Here is a 21,500-nt window from a genome sequence, read left to right on the forward strand (position 1 = left end):
CAGATGGGTTTTCAGCTGTTAGCATCCTGTGAAGGATGAAGCTGTTATAACACAAGCCAGGTGAATGAATAGTTAGATCACTGGGATTTCCATTGACCAAATAGGAAGATTATATTAAACCAGTGATATAACATCAAATATCATATGCTGCCACGCAAATAAGACGCTATGTGTTAGAATCCAGACTGGTCATATGAAGCCTACAATAGTAAATACATTAACTTAAGGCCACAATGATAACATGAGCAAAGTGAAAAAACAATCCAAAAATCATAAATAGATGCTTTAAAGGGGCACTACTCCAAAAAACGAAGCTGATTTATTTTGCACATAATGTCACACACAACCAAAAACGAAAGTTTTGCACACTTCATTTAGTTTGACAGTTATTGGGAGTAAATTAGTTTGAATATGGCCACCAGTGATGTCATCGGGGACACTGAATGCTTGTGTTGTGTTAATTATAGCTCCATGAAATTATGTAGATGAAAAAATAGCAATACCATGTCTTATAGGGACTGCTACCTTATCATTTAACTAAGCTGTAATTAACACAACACAAGGATTCAATGTCCCTGATGACATCACTGGTGGCCATATTCAAACCAATTTACTCTCAATAACTAAATAACTAAATGAATGTGTGCAAAACTGTTCAGAGTTTATGGATGTGTGTGAGATTATAAACAAAATTAAAAAAGTGACCCTTTAAATTCATATCTAACTAAGTGATGTCACTCAAAACATAGGCCTACATCGACAAAATAATAATAGCCTACTTCCAACATGACAGTGTGTTCTTAAGTGGTTCCCCGGGCGATTTCACTGTTACTTACTGTCATTGTTCATCTCATTTTCATCAATTAATACAAGCAGTCAGATAAATTAACTCTTTTATTTAGAAAGTTCTTAAATCAGAATGTCAATATAAATGTCTTTACATTCAATTAAATAATAAATCAAAATAAATATAGTATAGGCCTAGCCTACCTACATTTGCGTGTGAATTATTTTCCATTTCTCAAAAACAAAACATACTTCTGCCCCTGAGCAGTAATCTACAAAAATAAGTTTTTTCTTCACATAGCAGCTCCAAGACAGCTATAATATGATCTGTCACTGCATTGATACATAATCGACCACGTCCGCATCGCAATGCATTTTAGAATCGAGAAATTTCCACCCTAAACCCTATATTATGATAAATATGAATATATCTCCCAACTAGTAACAGCATGTTGCATCTGCTGGAGGCCTGAATTAGTCCAGGGGGTTGGTGTTATGAACCAAGACCCTCCCAGTGGACCCCCGCCTCTGCCACACAAACAGGACAAATCAATTAAGCCTAACCAATCTCTCTCTCTCTCTTTCTCTCTCTCTCTCTCTCTCTCTCTCTCTCTCTCTCTCTCTCTCTCTCTCTCTCTCTCTCTCTCTCTCTCTCTCTCTCTCTCTCTCCCCCCCCCCCCCTCTGGGCCTGACCGCGGGTCTATTCATAGAGCAGCAGATAGCTAGCTCAGGTCCCTCTCGCCACCCCTCTTATCAGCAGCATGGCTAATAACAATGCTGCTAACAATGTTAAGCGGTAAAGGAGACATGGTGCAGTATAGATACAGCTGTGTTTAGGTCAGATTAGGTTTGTCTGTTCTTTTATAATTTCCCAGTTCCGCACCACTAACGTTTCGTACTGTTGTGGCCACTCGGCAGTTGCACTTTCAAAGTTCGATGTTAAAAGTGCCTTGCTCAAGTGCAAGCAGTGGTTTTGGAGGGGAGAACTGTACTCACACTCACTCCCAAATGTCACCGCCTCTTCAGGGAATCAAACTAACGATGTTCAGATTCCATTGCTTCTCTAACCTTAAAGCCACAGCTGAAAATGGAAAAGTGTAAGCTTAGATCTTCTCAGAGAGAGAGAGAGAGGGGGGGGGGGAGGGAGAGAGAGAGGGAGGGAGAGAGGGAGGGAGAGAGAGAGAGAGAGAGAGAGGGAGAGAGAGAGAGATAGAGAGACAGAGAGAGGGAGGGAGGGAGAGACAGAGGGAGAGAGAGAGAGCCGGGCTTCATGAGTTTCAGTGGTTGACGAGGCTTGTGACTCTTTTCTCACAGCTTCTGACGACAGAGGCCATAATTGTGAGTCTCTGGTGATAGAGAAGAGAAGAGATACAGGCGTCACAGGCAGCATGCTTCCCAGGACGTCTACGGGGTGATGTGATGTCACATCTAAAATGGGGAGTGTCTGTCTTAGAGGCCCCCCCCCCCCCGCCCTCTTCTTCAGCCGTGAAACGTGATGAGGTGGAAACCCAGTGGCACTTGGCCAGAGTGTGGCACAGAAATAGACTGAAACACAGTACTGTAACTCGAGAGGTTCTAAACTCTCTTCTTTCAGCTCAGAATGCTGTGGTTGAATGCCGCGATTCCAGTGGTAGTGAAGCGTCTGTGTGTTGGTGGTGGTTGGCAGTGGGAGGGAATTTGAGGATTTGTTTGTTTGTTTGCGGATTATTATGTTAAGCTGTGGGTTGAGCCTGGTGATATGGCCATAATATTGTCCTTACATTCAGTGGCGTGCACAGATAGGGCCGAAGGGGGGCTTGAGCCCCTGCCCTTTTGCCCTTTTGCCCACAAGTGCCCCAAGTGCTCATCCAAAAATAATTAGTCAAATATGAACACTGGGTGTTGGTGGGTTAAGAGCCCTTTTTGTAGTTTGAGCCCCTGCCCCCCCAAATTGTCTGTGCACGCCCCTGCTTACATTTGATTGTCTTTTTGTAGTAGCCTATAGGTATTGAAACTGTCACGGTGTGGCTTTCATTCAAAATAGTCCATTCTCGTTTGATTTCCTTCGCAAATATTTTAATACTGTGCAGTGTGCACATTTAAAAAATATATTTATTGTTATTATTACAGTATATTATCATTCTATATACTATACATCTGTTGTGTTCTTTGGTTGGAGTGTTTAATGTGAATAATTGGAAACAACAGCGCATGCTGGAAGCTGATATTTCTTTTCATCCTGCTTTTGGCCACCAAGAATTATTACATTTATTTCCTCTGGTGAGAGATAAGAGGCGGTTGGAGCACCAGAGGTCCATGTTTGTGTAAATCAGAAGCACAGCTTGAAATTACATTCCTTCACTCTCCTGAAGGCCACACACCATGTTTAAGTCACACACACTTTATGATTGCATACCCATGTAAATCCATGCACGCACAATAATTCTTTTTATCACATTTGCATAAAGATATTTTTAATACTTTATTTGAATGCAGATATCAAATCACAACACAAGGATTAAAATATTACAGAGGTTCAAATATGTTTTTAGAACAGCTATGGATTCAAAAATCATCTTCTCCGCCACACTGACTACCTACAGTATTGTAGTGGAGATGGAACTAAATCTGTCCAGCTGTTTGGCGCTTCTCCTTGACATGCCTGCAATCCTCAGGTTTGTGAACATGTCCAATGCTACCAAATATCAAAGCCTACAATTATAGCCAAAGTATCTGATTTGTGTGGCCAAAGGCTGATACTTAGCCAGTTCGTCCACGAAGGCTTGTTCCATATTAAGTAGCAACTCTCTGACAGCTGTGAAAACCAAATCCACAACACATACATGCATGCATGCGCACGCACACACAAACACACATGTGGGCTAGATCCACAAAGAATGGATTGCACGGTGCAAGTTGCACCCTTACTTACAATTCATTATGAATTGAAAATGGGGGACCCTGGTGTAAACAAGACGAAAGTCTTTCTCTGGTCTGCATCCCCTTAACACTTTAACACTTTCAGTGCCACCAGGTGGCGCCAGAGTTAGCGCTTGAATGCCACCATCCACTTTAATGTTAACGTTAATATCGCCTAATCTATGTTTTAAATTATGGCTATGTGTCTAATCTGCCCGTCACTTATCAAAGAATCATTTTCCAGTCAGTGCTGTCAAGGCAGATTGGTTTTTTATCGCTTCATTTCCGTTTGAGAGCATTTTGAAAAGCACCCGTTTTGAGGTAAAAAACAGCCCATTCTGGGCCATTCTGTGATAATCGTCTTTTACTGGAATATTCCAGAACGTTGATATTTGTCGGCCTATTTATGAATCGTTTTCAAATAAACGCTAGATGATCAATATTATATGTACACGCACGCACATTCGAGCCACGCGCTGATAATAGCCGTGTTCATTTCCTCATGGATTTTACAGTGAAACCGATAGAGGACATTTCACAAAACAGCTTATATCTTCATCAAAATGAGTCTGATTATCCTAACACTGATAACATAGATGACATCAGATGGTATCCAACTGGTATATTCCAATTCCTGATCACCATTCGAAAAAATCGATAAGTGTATAGATCTAACGTGATACAGTAGAATTCATGATCGCTCAGAGGATCCATAATGAACTGTGGTAACCCCGGCTGCATCAGTGGACTGGAAAATGTGGAGTACAGGATTTTTTTCCCCATCCATTTTCATTGAGTCCATTCCAAAATCCCTTATGTCATCTGGGAGACGATAGGGGGCGCTTTTTTCCACATCTGATCGCCGGCGGCTCTCGGGTAGACTAGGGTAGTCTCGCGTGATGCAATATGATTTCAGATCGCTAAAAAAAATAAAATAAAAAATCTGAGAAATCTCGTGAGTGGCTTTCAACGTAATATTAATAATTCCGAGAAAACTCGTGAGTGGCATAGAAAGTGTTAATCGCCGGAAACGCCGAAACTCGTCATTCCCCGCCATGCTCATTCTGCCGAAGACGCCGTAACACGTCTTTGATATCAATATTTCAAAAATCTGTGATCGAAATCATATTTCTCCCCCGGGGGCCTGAGATATACTGCTGAGCTCCACTCAACTCTCTAACGGTTCAAGAGCGCCATCTAGTGGCCGATCGGCAGATTGCCCAACAGGAAGTCATGTGGATGAAGTGGTGCTCACCCATATTTTGTCCGGGCACTCGCTATCATTAGCAGGACTCCATCTTGACACAGTGAACACCGATCGGTGCAAATAACTCGACAAACAACATGATTTGGACGTATATACTATTATACAACCTGGAAATGGATCGGGTATTTATACATCCCATAATAGGAATATCTCTGCTCCACGCTCATCGCCCAACAGCGCGAGGAAGATACGGTAACATCCAGTGTTATTTTCCAACGTGTTCTTTACTAACTGCTCTGATGATCATATCACCCACACTAGATGAATGATATAACGTTGCCCACGGAATTATAAACGACCCCCCGCCCATCCGGTCAACATCATATCATACGTAGTAACTCCTAGAAGCACATCCAGTTGAATTTTTTTTTTATCTCGCACAGATTCCTACCAAACTGTATTTGATCATCAATATAATGCATTTAGGGCTATAAATCAAGTTCTGGAGAAAGCTGCAGAAAACGATAAAAACATACTTATACTTTAGACCGTATTTTAGTATGAATATGTGAATGAAAAAGTATAACGTTGCTACACCCTGAACAATAGATATAGGACATTGAATGGGCCATAATAATGTCAATTTAGCAATACAATTTAAGAGAGATGAGAGATAGAGATGGCGAGGGATGGTAAATTATGAATTTAACCATGGCGATCAAAGTGTTAACAATTGTGTGTATTGAGCCGTACTGTATTGTACCCATTCTGCAATCTGTTAATAAAATTTTCATTCAATCAATCAATCTGCACGTTTTTTGTTTTATTAACAGATTGCAGAATGGGTACAATACAGTACAGCTCAATACACACAATTGTTAAGGGGATGCAGACCAGAGAAAGACTTGTCTTGTTTACATCAGGGTCCCCCATTTTCAATTCATAATGAATTGTAAGTAAGGGTGCAACTGGGTGCACCGTGCAATCCATTCTTTGTGGATCTAGCCCACAGGCTTCCAGGTGTCAATACTTAAAGTGACGATGTGTCATTTATCTATTAATGAATTAAGTTCTGGAGCTCATACAGAACAAATTGAGACCACTGGCGGTTCAACACATCAAACTATGGGTTTTTAAAGTTTGAGAACCCCTGGTCTAGTAACACCAGCTTGGTCAGCCCTCTTACGATACCAGACACATTCCTAGATCAAACAAGACATGATGGTTTCTTTGCGCACAGAACGCAGGGTATCTTTTTGCAACAATGGAAAACATAATGCTTTGCAGAACGTCTGCATGTAAAAAAAAAGAAAGCACACATAAAACAGAGCAAAGAAGCTCACGGCCGCTCACGGCCAGCAGGCACCACAACTAGGTACACATTATCGCTTTAAAGGAACATGCCAACATTATGGTGCCTACGTCTAGAGACGTAGAGTCAGACTAGAATAAGATAGATACCAATTTCCTCTCTGTGCGTTCAGTAGAAAGCTATCCGGCTGCAAGCTAGCATAGCTTAGCACAAATGAATGGAAGCAGATATAGACCAGCTAGCATAGTTGGCCAAAAACACCTTTCCCAGAGTTTTAAGCTAGGAGTTGTCCATATCTGCTCTGGAGAAGACAATAAGTTGATCCTTTTTAAGGGAGAGGTGGTGTAGAATCTGGGTATATATCTGGGTGGACAAGCATGATCTGTCAGTCACAGTGGTCTAGAGCAAACTGGTCAGACTACTGCTTGACCTTACTCCTAGAACCCACCTCACCCCTGCCCACTTTGACAACCTAGGATGGCTTAGAGTAGACGACAGAGTACAGCAACTTGCAATGGGCCTGGTCTACAAGATACACTACACGACTAAGGTACCCATGTACATGTCAAAATACTTCCCAAAGGTCAGTGAATACCACGACCACAACACCAGAGGGAGTGCCACAAATCATGTTAAACCCAGATTCAGCTCAAACAAAGGGACTAAACACGTTTTGCAATTATGACACATCAATGTGGAACGCCCTACCCACAGCTGTAAAGGAATGTGAATCACTACCCACTTTCAAAACCACTCTCAAAGAGCACCTACGGGAGACTGCAATTCGAAACTGGCCCCTGTAGATGTCCTAACCCAACTCCCTCCAATGTACAGTAAATGTCCTAACCCAACCCCCTCCAATGTACAGTTACCCCCCCCCACCTACCCATACCCCCCCCCACCCACCCGACCACCTCCAATGTACAGTTTCATACAATTTCTAATAAATATGCATGATCAAGTTCAACAACGTGTGCTTTTATTTTGATATTCCTTAATTCCACGTTGAAATTACGCAGTGGGGGGTCCCCCACAATAAATGTACTAACGAAAATGGGGTCGTGGTATAAAAAAGTTTGAAAACCCCTGGTCTAGAGACAGTATAGTGTCTGACAGACCTGGACAGGATGTTTTCCTTCAGTAATAATCACACTCGTCATTTTTAGACAACAGTGTGAAAATAGAAAGAGGAGGAACGAGAGACAAGACAGCACCCCATTAAACATGTCGGTCTAAATAGCTTTCCTGGTAAACCAGAGCAATCGCAACAGTCATTTCCCACTACTTTTGTTTGGAATGCACAAGGCATACGCTCAGCCAGATAAAGCCACGCTCCTGCGTCAGAGTAACGGAGCCCTAGAGGTAGTGCTGATGAGTAGCCCTTCTCAGATTTGGACAACATCAGCACTGCAACCACACTGTAATATCAGCGCCGTTGTCTCATTATTTCAAACACCCCTAATTACACCACTCGTATTCATTCGCGGGGCACAAAGTGTGCCAACATGTCTATTAAAAGCACGCACACACTACATGACTTTCTACAATTTGTCAGATCGCTGTGATGTTCACACATCACAACTTTCTGTCTTGTAATCAGGAATCTTGAAGTCACCGACGTGGTTTGCACAGTACATGACTGATCTGCGACAAGGGGGTAGACATTACATGATCTTTCACCTGGAGGAATCCCCGACGGGTCTGTCTGGTCTCCACTCATATTCTCATTGTGGATATTTAGAATATGAAACTATCTCAGATCTCAGCGTCTCTCTCTCTCTCTCTCTCTCTCTCTCTCTCTCTCTCTCTCTCTCTCTCTCTCTCTCTCTCTCCCGTGTCTTGTGCTCTCATTGGCTGTAGTCCCGATGTTCAGCCTGCTTGATACTCGTCGGGGCATCTGCGATGCATGCATCGGCAAGTCTCTCTGGTCGCGTCTTAAACAGTTCACACATAGCAATTGTGAGCACCGACTTGCCAGTGCAGAGAGCGAACGCTTCTAATCTGGGGCATTTCGTTCTGCGATCTCCAAAAACTGTCGGCAAGTGGAAAATGAGGGTTATGATCATGTAGTCTGAACTTGGCATAAAGCGTGTTGTAGACGGATATCTTACTGGCGCTATCTTGTTCCTTCCTGACCCAGGCCTGGGAAGGCTGGTGGGCTGGCAGTCCTTTTAGTCGAGACAGCAGGGACACAGTAGACAGGGTATAAATAACCCGGCCCATGCACCATGGCTTTTCCAGACAGAGCCGGAGTACCGCTGAGCTCCAGAAAGCTCTCAGGCTACTTAAAGAGAGTGTGGGAGTGGTGCCCTCAGGAAGGGCAAGGGCCTGGTTTATTTGAACAGAGAGAGACCCCACCCCAGCTCAGCCACGGAAGAGAACGATAACACGGGCGGCTGGAAGTAGCCCAGACTGCTCATTTAGTTGGCTATTCCGTCAATGCCTGCAGGGTAGCAGAGAGGGAGATATGTTTGGTCACCAACGCATACAGCTAAGGAAATACTCCCTCAAGTGCAATAGCCATTTATTAATGACTTAACAATCATTACAAACCAATACCAATAGCTATAATATGGGACAGTGGGATTTTCTCTGTGGAAAAAATCTTAGCAGATGGTAATTGCCTTGAGGTTAGTGGACCCAGCGACTCCGGGCTTGGGCTTGGGCCCAGACTGCTGCTATCCAGGCGACAGTGATTCTTGGAAGCCCTCGCCCCTACTAAGTTTAGTGGGAGTGAAAGGGGAGAAGCTGTAGAGCACAGAGATCGATCTGGTCAGATGAGCTGGCCTGCCGCTGAACCAGAGTTGAGAGCACGCCAGTTTTCGTGCCAACAATTTACGCTGCTGGTGCTGTTATGTCAGTGCGGGGGATATGAATCACGAGACTATCTCGGGGCAGTCTGTAAGCCGTGCAGACCTCTGTGTGTTGTAGAATGTCTTTCTCACCTGACCCTAACCTCGACTTCCTTCCCTGATCTCAAAAACCAGTCGACTTGGTGCGAGACAGATTTACACACCATGGAGAGTCCCAGGGAAGGAAGGGGAAAGGAGAAGGTCATGTTCAGAGTGCATGATGGGTAAATGTGCCACCACCAGCCCAGGGTGCCCCTCGCACACATGCACTTTAAACAACACTTGGATCTTAACCTCAATCTCCCACATGGCACTCTGTTAAAGGGGCACTTCACGGAAAAACTATTGATTTATTTATTGATTTATTTTGCACATAATCTGACACACATCCAAAAACTCTGACACACACATTAATTTAGTTTAGAGTAAATTTGTTTGAATATGGCCACCGGTGGTGATGTCATCGGGGACATTGAATCCTTCTGTTGTGTTAATTACAACTCAATGAAATGATAAGGTAGCGGCCCCTATAAGACAAGGTATTGCTATTTCTTCCATCTACATAATTTCACTGTGCTGTAATTAACACAACACATTAAGGATTCAATACCCGTCAATAACCGTCAAACAAAATGAACGTGTGCAATTATGTGCAAAATTAGTCTGCCTTGTTTTTTGGGTGAAGTGCTCCTTTAAGGTTATCAGACAAGGTGGTGCGTGCGCCGTGCTCAGTGTCTCCTCGCGTCTGGTCGGTCAGTGTTTAATGGGCCTAATGTTATCCTGCCTGAACGGTCAGTGTTCTAAAGAGAGCACACAGTGCAGTGCTGTGCTGTCGTCCCCCTGTGGTCTAGATACAGGCAAGCAAATGGCCTACTTCACTTTGAAAATAATCCACTGAACCAGGCCAGTGTTTCCTATTTCACATTCCCTTTGTTCATTTGGATAATTGAAAAACGCCTGAGATCTTGATAAGGAAACCCTCAGTAGGTTCATTCCTGATTTTGGGCCAACTTTGTCTTTATTGGAAAAAGCCACCCCTTTGATGTTAAAAATGCCTCATCCCTGAAATATTTCAATTTCAATTCTCCAATGCATTTTCATTTCTTTGAAGTAAGGGCTTGGCAAGAACTGACTTCATTGGTGTCCTATTTAGCTTTTGTTGTTATGTTTTTTGTGTATAATAAGCAGGCCAGATTGCACATATCATAGCAACATAAATCTTTTTTTACAGAGCTCAAAATGACATAAAACAATGTTGTGATTTGAGTATTTGTTCTGTATTAGGCTACAAAAATGTGTTATTACTCTTGGCAAGTGTTGAGCTATTGTGTTGATAACTATCATTTCTCTGGCAGGAATGCTGCAGAATGGGAAGAAGTTTGATTCTTCTCGAGACAGAAACAAACCCTTCAAGTTCAGGTTTGGAAAGCTGGAGGTGATCAAGGGCTGGGAAGATGGAGTAGCACTGGTAGGAGAGGACACTGACACTGGTGGCTCTTTGCTTTTAGGCTAATGTAGATGCAAACCACCTCATAGACAGGCAATGTAACTCAACTTACATTCATTCACTCACGGTTAGCCACTCTGCCCCTAGTGGCGGCTCACATACATTACACTTCGACTCATGTTTCGCATGTATGACGGTGTCTCTTTGTAATGTATCATTCTATTGTGTTTATGACTACAGAGCTTGAGCAGGAATTGGACACACACACACACGCACGCACGCACGCACGCACGCACACACACACACACACACACACACACACACACACACACACACACACACACACACACGCACACACATCTGTCAGACTAGTACTCTTATCAAGGCACCCATCATAAACAGACCTGTGAATAATTTTTGGTCTTGAGAGATCTGAGATTTCTATGGAGAGAACGATCTAATCTGTGATGTAATTGGGATGTAAAATCTGGGGCTTCTCCTTAGACAATGAATGGGGCTCTGACTTTATGAGGCCATTACATGTCTGTGAGCTCAACCACCCAAATTAGGTTTTAATTAAGCTTCAGACCATCTAGCAATGCTATAATATAAACCTCACTTAGGTGTAAGATCTCTCGCACAAACATGTTATGGCCTCATAAAGTCAGAGCCCCATTCATTGTCTATGGGGCTAGATTTTACATCCCAGTGACATCACCGATTGGAGGGTTCTCTCTCTGATTTCTAGCTTTAGGAGAGAGTGGTGCGTGTTCACAAATGCTGACTGAAGAACATATGTGAATTCTTAAAATGGGTGGTATTAAGGCGCTCCCATAGTCCAGCAGACTGTACACAGAGCAGACTCCGCGGATGTCCGCGCGGCTCTTTGAGCTTTCATAGTCGAGCAGATCTCAGCGGACGTCCGCGGTCTATTTCCTACATTTCTCGCACCAGTTTTACTACATTTCCCACAATTCTGTCTGTTCTACTGCAGATCAGAGGGAACATTATCAGCGGGAGAGCGCGAGAGAGAGAGGGAGAGGGAGGGAGAGAGAGAGAGAGAGACAGAGAGAGAGAGAGAGAGAGAGAGAGAGAGCGCGCTTCACGGGCTCATCTCTCTCCTCGCGCCACCAATCGCTCGCGCGGCGTCACATTAAATGCAGTTCGATGTCAACCAGTTTTGTGTGACGGATGTCCGCGCCTCAGAAAATAGGAGCGTCGCACCTGTGGGTCTGCTGTCCGCTGAGATCAAAGCTCAAGAGTCCGCGCGGACGTCCGCGGACATCCGCGGAGTCTGCTCTGTGTACAGTCTGCTGGACTATGGGAGCGCCTTTAGTCTTTTAAGGCGAGACAGCACCCCCAAAATTGCCTTTTTGCTTTTTTTCGACGATATTGAGATTTTGTTATATTTTGCTTCCTAAACATGTCTTCTATGAAACTAGTGACAATAAAATGTCAATAACACACATTTAGTTGTTTATTTTACTTCATTTAGCCTGATTGCATCCATAAATGTGCACATATTTAATGGGGAAGTGCCTCATTTGCATATATAAACATAAAATTCATAAAACGTGCAATATATTTTTTCTTAGTTTATATATACATAACAAACTGGGAAAGTCTCATATTGATATCTATTCAAATGTTTGCCTATTAGAGGGTACTACACTTACTACACTGTTACTACACTGTTCGTAGCCTGTGTGTTGTTCTGTTCAGTTCAATAACATCATTATTATTATTATTCAGTATATATATATCAGGCATATTTATCAGGCATGTGTTTAGGTTGTCTATTACTAATGGTTTGATTGGGTGTTGTTTTTTTAAATAGCTGTTTCAAAAAAAAATTATGGCATTTTACAATACAAAACGTTGAGGTTGTTTTCTGAAAAACTAGTTTTTATGCATTTTACTTACACATAAAGAGTTGGAACTCCATTTCCCTAGTACCTAGTACCTAGTACACACCACACTTTCCACATTTCTTCCCATCCATATTATGCTTCTTTCTATAGAAAGGTTTGTTGATATGTTGTTTTTTTATGACAGTAGACAGTATTTCCTGATGTATGGGCTGATAAGAGGACTAGGGCTGGGCGATATGGCCTAAATATGATATCACGATATTTTCTGACCTTTCGGCGATACACGATACGCATCACGATGTTTTTCTTTTTTTCCCCAAACAATTCATTATGAGGCTTACCAAGACAGTATTTGAGTTTGCAAGCTAACATTAAAGACAAAATAAAATACCCATGCATTTAGCATTTTTATATTATATATTAGATTTAGATTATTGGATTATTAGATTATATATTGCATATATTTAGCAATGAGATATTATATGATTTAGATATTAAATATGATGAATTGAAAATGGGGGACCCTGATGTAAACAAGACGAAAGTCTTTCTCTGGTCTGCATCCTCCAGTCCACTGTTGACTGTTGTTGTATTGAGCTGTACTGTATTGTACCTATGCTGCAATCTGTTAATAACGTTTATATTCATTCAGTCGGCAAACAGAATCATTTTGATTGACAGTCGCGTCTGCCAATTACGTCACATCGCTTGCACCCGCCCTGCTGTTCTTAGCACCAATCGGCAAGCGCGTATTCATTTTTTACTTCCGCCATTGGAGAGCTCAATGAAAACAACAATGGCAGCGGTAGCTCGCCGTGGCCGACGTTTAGCTTTTAGCTCTGCAGAATGACTAAACGACTGGAGGCATAATGATTTTACTGCAACGGATGTTATAATAAAAGCCTTTCCATACATCTGTCTGATTGAAAACGTTATTAACAGACCGCAGAATGGGCACAACGGAGTCAGCACGGGCTGAGATATGAACGGCTAATGCTTGCTATATCTAGGTCGACCTCGGTCGTTGCTATGTAAATACGCTGATGTTATTGAAAGTGTAACTATATAACGTCAATGCCACAAAACGAATGCCTTTGTTATCATAAGTAGTAACTTTTGATGCAGTAGTGTGTGTGTGGGGCGGCGCTGTTCAAAAGTGTCAACGTGTGGACCAGATTGACGCAACACAAGCCTCTTGGGCAAAACATCACGATATCCACGATACGTTTAAAAAGTGTATCGTTAATGAACTGTACCCGATATTTATATAATATCGTCATATCGCCCAGCCCTAATAGCCACAAAGTCTTTCTATACAAAGAATGTATCAACAAAATGAAACCAAGTTTTTGAATCTGGCATTATTCATTTTGGTGATGCGAGTCTTGGCGATACATGCAAATATGTGCATATTTAATAGGGGAAGTGCCTCATTTGCATATATACACATACAATTCAGAAAACTTGTAATATATTTTTTCTTAGTTTATATGTACATAACAAACTGGGAAAGTTTCATAGTGATATCTATTCAAGTCCCCCCCCCCCCCCCTATTAGGGGGTGCTGTCTCACCTTAAGAGACATAAACCCATGATATGTCATCCTTTTAAAATTCATGAAACTCAAAAATTGTAGAAACCTCAAAATGTTCAAGGTACACTCAGTCTTGGATTCCTTTCTTCTTTGTGCCCCTCCCCAGATGAGCCTGGGCCAGCGGGCTAAGCTCACCTGTACACCGGACGTGGCTTACGGAGCAGCGGGCCACCCTGGCGTCATCCCTCCCAACGCCACACTCATATTTGACGTGGAGCTTCTGAAATTGGAATGATGCCCTTGGGGACGAAGGGTCTTAGGTTCAAAGTTAACGGGGCTGTGTTTACCACTACCTACCCTCCATAGGGAGACTACACTGGCCACTGCCTCCCTCCATCGAGCCCCCCCCCCCCTTGATTCTCAGCATCTTCTTCAAATCAACTCTTCAAAGTATCTACTACTGCTTTGTTGCCAATTTGTCATATTAGGTGCTGTGGGACATTTCTAGACTTTTTACACACACACACACACACACACACACACACACACACACACACACACACACACACACACACACACACACACACACGCGCACACGCGCACACGCACACACACACAGGCAGATACCATAGTTTGGCTTCTTTGTCTTAACGTTTTGTCTGTCGGTTCGGTTCGCCCACGTGTTTTGATTTAGTTACATTCTCTTTCATTTTAGGTTGTACATTTTATTGAAATCAGCAAAGAATCATCTGACGGAAGCTGTAATACATTACAGTCGAAACATACAGCTTTACAGATTTAAAAGCAAAGGAAAGGTACACAACAATTTTCAAAGTACAATTACTATTCTGTATCGCAACTGGGCATTAATAACCACTATCTGCATTGTCACTTTGATACAAGTATGTCCTACTGAATGCTATGAATGGCTTGGCTGTGTTTAGTATATTTTGTATCCCTCACAAACATTTACTGCAAGTGTATCACAGTGAGAATCCAAATCCTACATTGTACAGAACTCATTAACGAGCCATGGCTACAATGACCGTTTTATCGATCAACTCTTAATAAAAATGGCAAGTACTGTGTTTATTAATTGAATTCAGTGTAATTTGTTTGTATTTGTGTGCGTGTGTGTATACAGGGTTCATATAAGGTCCTAAAAGTGTTTAAAGTACTTGAAATTTATGTTGGAATGTGTGGAAAATCAGCTTCTTAATTGTGGAAGTGCTTGAATGAACCTTTAAATTAAACTTACTGTAGACTTTTTACTGAAATTTAAGATCCTGATGAAGCGGTTTGGCATTTGAACCTATGATTTCATGTATGTTTACCAAGATGTGTTGCAGAACGCAAAAACATATTTAAAAATGTATTCTGTAAAAAGAAATTACTTTAAAGCACACAAACCAATGATTTGAATGATTAAGTGATTTACTTGTTTCATGTGGAGTTATATTAAAAAAATAGTCATGGAAAAATGAATTGAAAGACCTTGAATTTGACTTGATGTTGATGATGATTGTATGTATGAACCCAAGGGTGTGTGTGTGTGTAAAAGTGCGTGCGCGTACCAGTTGATAATTATTATGCCGAGGAGGAAACATAATTATGGGAGGATCTGAACAAATTGAAAAAGCTACAAAATGTGTACAACAATGCCCCCTGCTGGCCTAAGCCGTTAAGAAAAACAGCAGCGATATACGCGTGATTTCTAAACCTAGCCGCATTTCTGGCAGGCGCTCTCTGATTGGCACTGACTGACGCTCTCTGATTGGCCACTGACGCGTTTGCCCAATCGTGTGACGAGCTGTGTCTTTTCCCATTTCCACGTCAAACAGCCGGCAAACTACCTGGCGTTCTATCGCCATGCTCTAAGACAAACTCTAACCTTAACCAACTTCGAAAGAGTGCCTAAGCTTAACCAGTGTAGAAACAGGCGTCGGCCAATCAGAGAGCGTCTTGCCAGAAATGCGGCTAGGTTTCGAAATCACGCGCGATATACATCTTTCCCTTTATCTGCATCCGGTGTCATGGGTCAAGGTTCAACCAGCGACAGCGTCTTGCGATTGGCTGGCTGTCATTGTTATGAAACGTCATTGGCTAGTCGAATACACGCCTCCGCGTACAGAATATAGCAAACACAAGGTCAGCATCTTCAGCTTTATAACGATATATGTGTACAGTGTACACTGGAATATAATAAAATAGCAAATGCTCTGTGTGGTATTGCAGACATTCCGCTGTCCCGTTTGAAGCGGCGTCAACAGCGCTGTGCTGAATTTTTCCAGCAGCTCCTCTGCTAAATAACTAGCCAGCTATAGCCTTCATGTTTGTGCCTCAGTCTAACGTAACGTAATTGTTCTAAGATTTGCCACTCAATATGTCATGAATTTCTGATGCCATTGGTTTATGCAGTAGTGAGACTCAGATTATGTTACCTAGCTAACGCTACTTTTACAAGAGACATACTTTGGTATTACTTGCTACCTCACGTTGGCTCAAAGTAACTTACTAAAGGACCAGACATGGACAGACGTTTTACCCCCTCCCACATGGAGTTGTCCAATGTTTATTTTACCTTCAGTAAGTTGCTTAAGTCTTAAATCCCAATATTGACCATATTCACACAGTGTCATGCTCTTATGTCATGCTCAGTTTGGGTTCCTTAGTTACCACCCTGTTCCCACCTTGGAATCCAACCTGAGCATGACATAAGAGAAACATAGCTGCTGTGTGAATATAGTCAATGCTTAATGCTAGCATCTCTCTCTCTCTCTCTCTCTCTCTCTCTCTCTCTCTCTCTCTCTCTCTCTCTCTCTCTCTCTCTCTCTCTCTCTCTCTCTCTCTCCTCTCTCTCTCCCTCTCTCTCCCTCTCCCTCCCATTCTCATTCTCCAGTCAGGTGTTCCATGTGTGACTGGTCCAGATAGCAGACAGCATGCTGACAGCACAGAGGGCATGTACTGCCCTGGCTGCCCGCCAACTGGCCTCTGCCTCCTCGACATACACACACCTCCGCCAATACCGCACCACCACACCCTGCCAGGACCAGCTGGAGATCGATCCCAAGTGGGCCAATCTGGCCAAGAAACAGCTCAAGGGAAAGAACCCGGAGGATCTGATATGGCGCACGCCAGAGGGCATCAACATTAAGCCTGTGTACACTAAACCTGACTCTGCCGCCTCCGCAGATGAGCTGCCGGGCGTGTTTCCCTACACTAGGGGTCCCTACCCTACCATGTACACATTCAGACCGTGGACCATCAGACAGTATGCCGGCTTCAGCACCGTGGAGGAGAGCAATAAGTTCTACAAAGATAACATCAAAGGTAGTTGCAGCCTGATGCTAGTGTGTACGCTCCCGTTGTGAGCTGCAGGGGGAGACACTAGTCCTACTGCACCAAGATCAGACTGGGATGTGATCTGTGTTGTGTGATCTAATGTGTTTTACCAACACAGGGGAGATGATGAAAGGGAATAGTAGAAGTAGTACAGCGAAGAACCACATCAAAGAACCGTTATCGTGATGTTGTGTATTGTTTGATCTTGTGCATCACACATGCAGAGAGAAAATAATACTATATTCAGACAGCATCACACACTTGTGCATCACACATAAGACTCAGATCAAGGCAGATGTAAAGGGGACTGCCACCCATTTTGAGAATTCACAAATGTTCTTCCTGTGCTCTAGGGAAGTATTTGTGAACACGCACCACTCTCTCCCAAAGCTAGAAATCAGAGAGAACCCTCCAATCTGTGATGTCACTGGGATGTAACATCTGGAGAGAGAATCCTCCAGCACCATAGTGACCATAGTGGAGGGTTCTCTCTGATTTCAAGCGAAGAGAGAGTGGTGCATGTTCATAAATACTGAATGAACTGTCCTCGGGCACAGGAAGAACATAATGTGAATTGTGAAATGGGTGGCATTCCCCTTTAATTAGTCCCTCTGCAGGGCAACTAGAGGGTGGAGGGGAGGGGGAGGCGTGACAGATTTAGCCTGGGAGATTGGTTGGTCTGGACAGGGCTGGACAATAACATAATGGAGAAAAGATTGAATTACAATATTGATCATGGCTAGTATTTACTAATGGCAAGAGGCTGCATTTTCTTTCTTACTTTTCTTATTTTAACTATTTATTTATTATCAGTGGTAAATGTGCATCAGGCAGCCTCATTAACAAGGTATTTTGTGATGCCCGCTGAACCCTTGGCCAAGAATTGAAGTTGCACATTTGAGAAACTCTTACCTTATATTGTAACATGGCAACAAAGCGCCCTTGTTGTTCTGCTTTCATCTTTGATTTTCTCCATTTTCTCCCCCTCCCACCTCTCACTCCCTCTCTCAGCTGGACAGCAGGGTCTCTCGGTGGCCTTTGACCTCCCCACTCACCGTGGTTATGACTCGGACAACCCCCGTGTCCATGGAGATGTCGGAATGGCGGGAGTCGCCATAGACACCGTGGAGGACATGAAGATGCTGTTCGATAGCATCCCGCTGGAGAAGATGTCCGTTTCCATGACGATGAACGGTGCCGTCATCCCTGTGCTGGCCATGTTCATAGTGACCGGAGAGGAGCAGGGCGTGGACAAGGCCAAGCTGACCGGCACCATCCAGAACGACATCCTGAAGGAGTTCATGGTGCGCAATACCTACATCTTCCCTCCAGAACCTTCCATGCACGCCATCGCAGACATCTTCGCCTATACTTCAAAGGTATTTACCGCTTAGGTATTCATTCTTAAACTGTCAGCTCTATAACAACGTTGGTAGAGAACGCTAATGGTTCGTATGGTAGTTATTGACTCCCAATTTGTGTCGTGACAGGATTTGTCTGAGCGTTACTATGACTATGTCATCGTCAACCATGGAAATTCTTAGTCATCTATTAATCATAGTATGTTTCTCATTAAGTCAATTTAATTGCCAAATCTATAGGTTGCCTACATCATAGTCCTTTTGCAAATTAATGCGATCATGCAGAAAGTATGCTTTGATACTTGTGCGTATTAAAGTTGTGAGATGGTAAATGGTAAATGATAAAATGGTAAATTTATATAGCGCTTTTATCCAACACGCTTTACAATTTGTTCCTCATATTTTACCCATTCACTTACACATTCACACACGGACAGGCAGAGGCAGCCATGCACGGTGCCAACCTGCTCATCTGGAGCAATTAGGGGTTGAGTGTCTTGCTCAAGGACAATTTGACACGCTGCCCGAGAGGAGTGGGAATCAAACCAGGAACCTCCGGGTTACCAGACGACTGCTCTACCTCCTGTGGCACTGTTGCCCCTGCATTTCCATATCCAGCATTTGCCAAGAAATAACCTTTTCAGCAAGGGGAGAAAATGACCTATCTTACAGTGTTGAACTAGAGCGTAGGAGAGTATGAGTAGCTGCTCGTCTCATGGGAGAAATGGGGTTCCACTTCATTTCCGCTTCAACATCCATCTGGTAACTTACGTATGGAGGTCATTAGTTCCGGCCCCCAGTGTACACATGCACATCTAACCTCACGATTCGCCCACTGCAAACCAGCTTATACAAAAATTATAGAAGATGGAAGGAAAATAGAGAATCCCATCCTATTTCTCTCATCCGTAACATCCTACAAGCTACAAAGCAACAAGAAATCATTAATTTTCAATGGAAATCAGCTACATGAAGCTACAGATGCACGCTCTTCATGCGGTGCTCCTTGTTGGGTGTGACGGACAACAGATCCTGGCGTGACGGACAACAGATCATGGCGTGACGGACAACAGATCATGGCGTGACGATTGGGCGCAGCTTCAAATTGAAGTTGAGATGAGCTCAACTTTTTCTCACCCTCAAAAGATAGTGAGGCGTTGACAACACAGAAAGTGATGTTTCTGCTGAGAGAGAAACAGAAACATCACTCACTCAGAAACTGAAACTCAATTGAAATATAACATTGAGCCAGCAGGTTGCAGGTTGGAGCTCCAGTTAACACATGTTAGAACGTTATTTCACTGTAAAATTATTTCATCACAATGAAAAAATATCAGGTTAGATTTTTATGTTAAACATAATTCATCATGTTATGGCAAATATTACAGTATATGGTTGTTGTAATCTCATAATGTTTAGTAGGATTTCTCTTCTACTAATAATCTGGAATCAGCTACAAAACCACCGGAATTTGCATGAGCTGGTCTCACTGGTTGCTTTTAAAACACTTCTAAGTGATATGGAATCCAGCACATCTGGCTGCAGATATTTTGAATGACTATGAATGGTTCTGTGAATTGTCCTGTGCCGATTGACAAGCTAAAAGCAATTGGTTTTGATAGTTTATCAGTGAGCTGGATGCAATCCTACCTGGAGGGGAGAGAACAGATGGTAGAGGTAAACAGTACTCTATCTCCTCCCCCTCCCAGTGAGCTGTGGTGTTCAACAAGGAAGCATACTAGGACCGTTACTGTTCCTAATTAATGCAAATTACATGTCGTCCGCTTGTGACTGCAACTTGTTCCTGTTCGCGGACGACTCAGCCCTGCTGGTCTCTGACAAGAACAAGTTGCAGGTTGAAAAAACCCTCAGCTCGGAACTAGGCAAAATCTGCACCTGGCTATCATGTAACTATCATTACACCTGGGTAAAACAGAGTCCATTCTCTTCGGATCAAATAACAAACTCAGCAAAACCAACGGCTTCTCAGTTACAGTGGGTGACAATATTGTCACAAGGAAAGATGAAATTACATACCTGGGTTCCATCCTAGAGGCAAATCTTTCCTGTGACAAAATGGCATCCAATGTAATCAAAAAAGTTAACCAACTAACAAGATTCTTGTACCGGATCTCCTCTCTGGTAAACAAGAATACCCTGAAGACTCTGGCAGGAGCACTCATTCAAGGGTACTACGACTATGCTTGCACCTCATGGTACCAAAGCACTAAAAACAAGATTACAAACATCACAAAACAAACTGGTCAGACTACTGCTTGACCTTACTACTAAAACCCACCTCACCCCTGCCCATTTTGACAACCTAGGATGGCTTCGAGTAGACGACAGAGTACAGCAACTTGCAATAGGCCTGGTCTACAAGATACACTACACCAGTGGTTCTCAACTGGTCTAGCCTCGGGGCCCAACATTTTCCTTAGTCATTAAGTCGCAAATTTTGTAACCACTATGATTTTATTTTTAATTTTTTTTTGCAGTAATACACAATCTTCCATGCACTGTTAAAAACATGAAATAAACACAAAAAAGTGCAACAAAAGTGCAACTAGGGCTAAAAACCCAATGAAATAAAATTATAATAATAAATAATATGCTTCTTAGCAGATTTCTTAGCTTAACATAACAGACCTAAGTTTGGGGGAACTAATTGGATAACTGGGGTTGCAACAAAAGTGCAACTAGGGCTAAAAACCCAATGAAATAAAATAATAATAATAATAATAATAATAATAATAATAATAATAATAATAATAATAATAATAATAAATAATTATGCTTCTTGTCAGACTTCTTAGCTTAACATAACAGACCTACAGTAAGTTTGGGGGAACTAATGGGACAACTGGGGTTGCAACAAAAGTGCACCTAG

At 42.7% G+C, this 21,500-nt stretch overlaps 2 protein-coding genes across 4 annotated transcripts in view; both read left to right on the plus strand.

The window, feature by feature from the left end:
- fkbp1b (FKBP prolyl isomerase 1B) overlaps positions 1–15,008 on the plus strand; it is an 18,449-nt gene extending 3,441 nt beyond the window's left edge. The window contains exons 3-4 of the mRNA XM_084314972.1: positions 10,411–10,523; positions 14,074–15,008. Of these exons, the coding sequence (XP_084171098.1) occupies positions 10,411–10,523; positions 14,074–14,202 (242 nt within the window). The 3' untranslated portion in view covers positions 14,203–15,008. The remainder of the gene's footprint in view (positions 1–10,410; positions 10,524–14,073) is intronic.
- A 988-nt stretch (positions 15,009–15,996) lies between these two features.
- Positions 15,997–21,500, plus strand: part of mmut (methylmalonyl CoA mutase) — an 89,990-nt gene continuing 84,486 nt past the window's right edge. The window contains exons 1-3 of one of the 3 annotated variants that reach the window (XM_084314966.1): positions 15,997–16,055; positions 16,807–17,237; positions 18,261–18,628. In XM_084314966.1, the coding sequence (XP_084171092.1) occupies positions 16,847–17,237; positions 18,261–18,628 (759 nt within the window). In that variant the 5' untranslated portion in view covers positions 15,997–16,055; positions 16,807–16,846. Of the gene's footprint in view, positions 16,056–16,214; positions 16,258–16,806; positions 17,238–18,260; positions 18,629–21,500 lie in introns of those variants that run through there. The other 2 variants (XM_084314968.1, XM_084314967.1) reach the window with 2 other exon arrangements.

Source organism: Notolepis coatsorum (genome assembly GCF_963971535.1).
Source record: "Notolepis coatsorum genome assembly, chromosome: 5".
Taxonomy (NCBI): Eukaryota; Metazoa; Chordata; class Actinopteri; order Aulopiformes; family Paralepididae; genus Notolepis; species Notolepis coatsorum.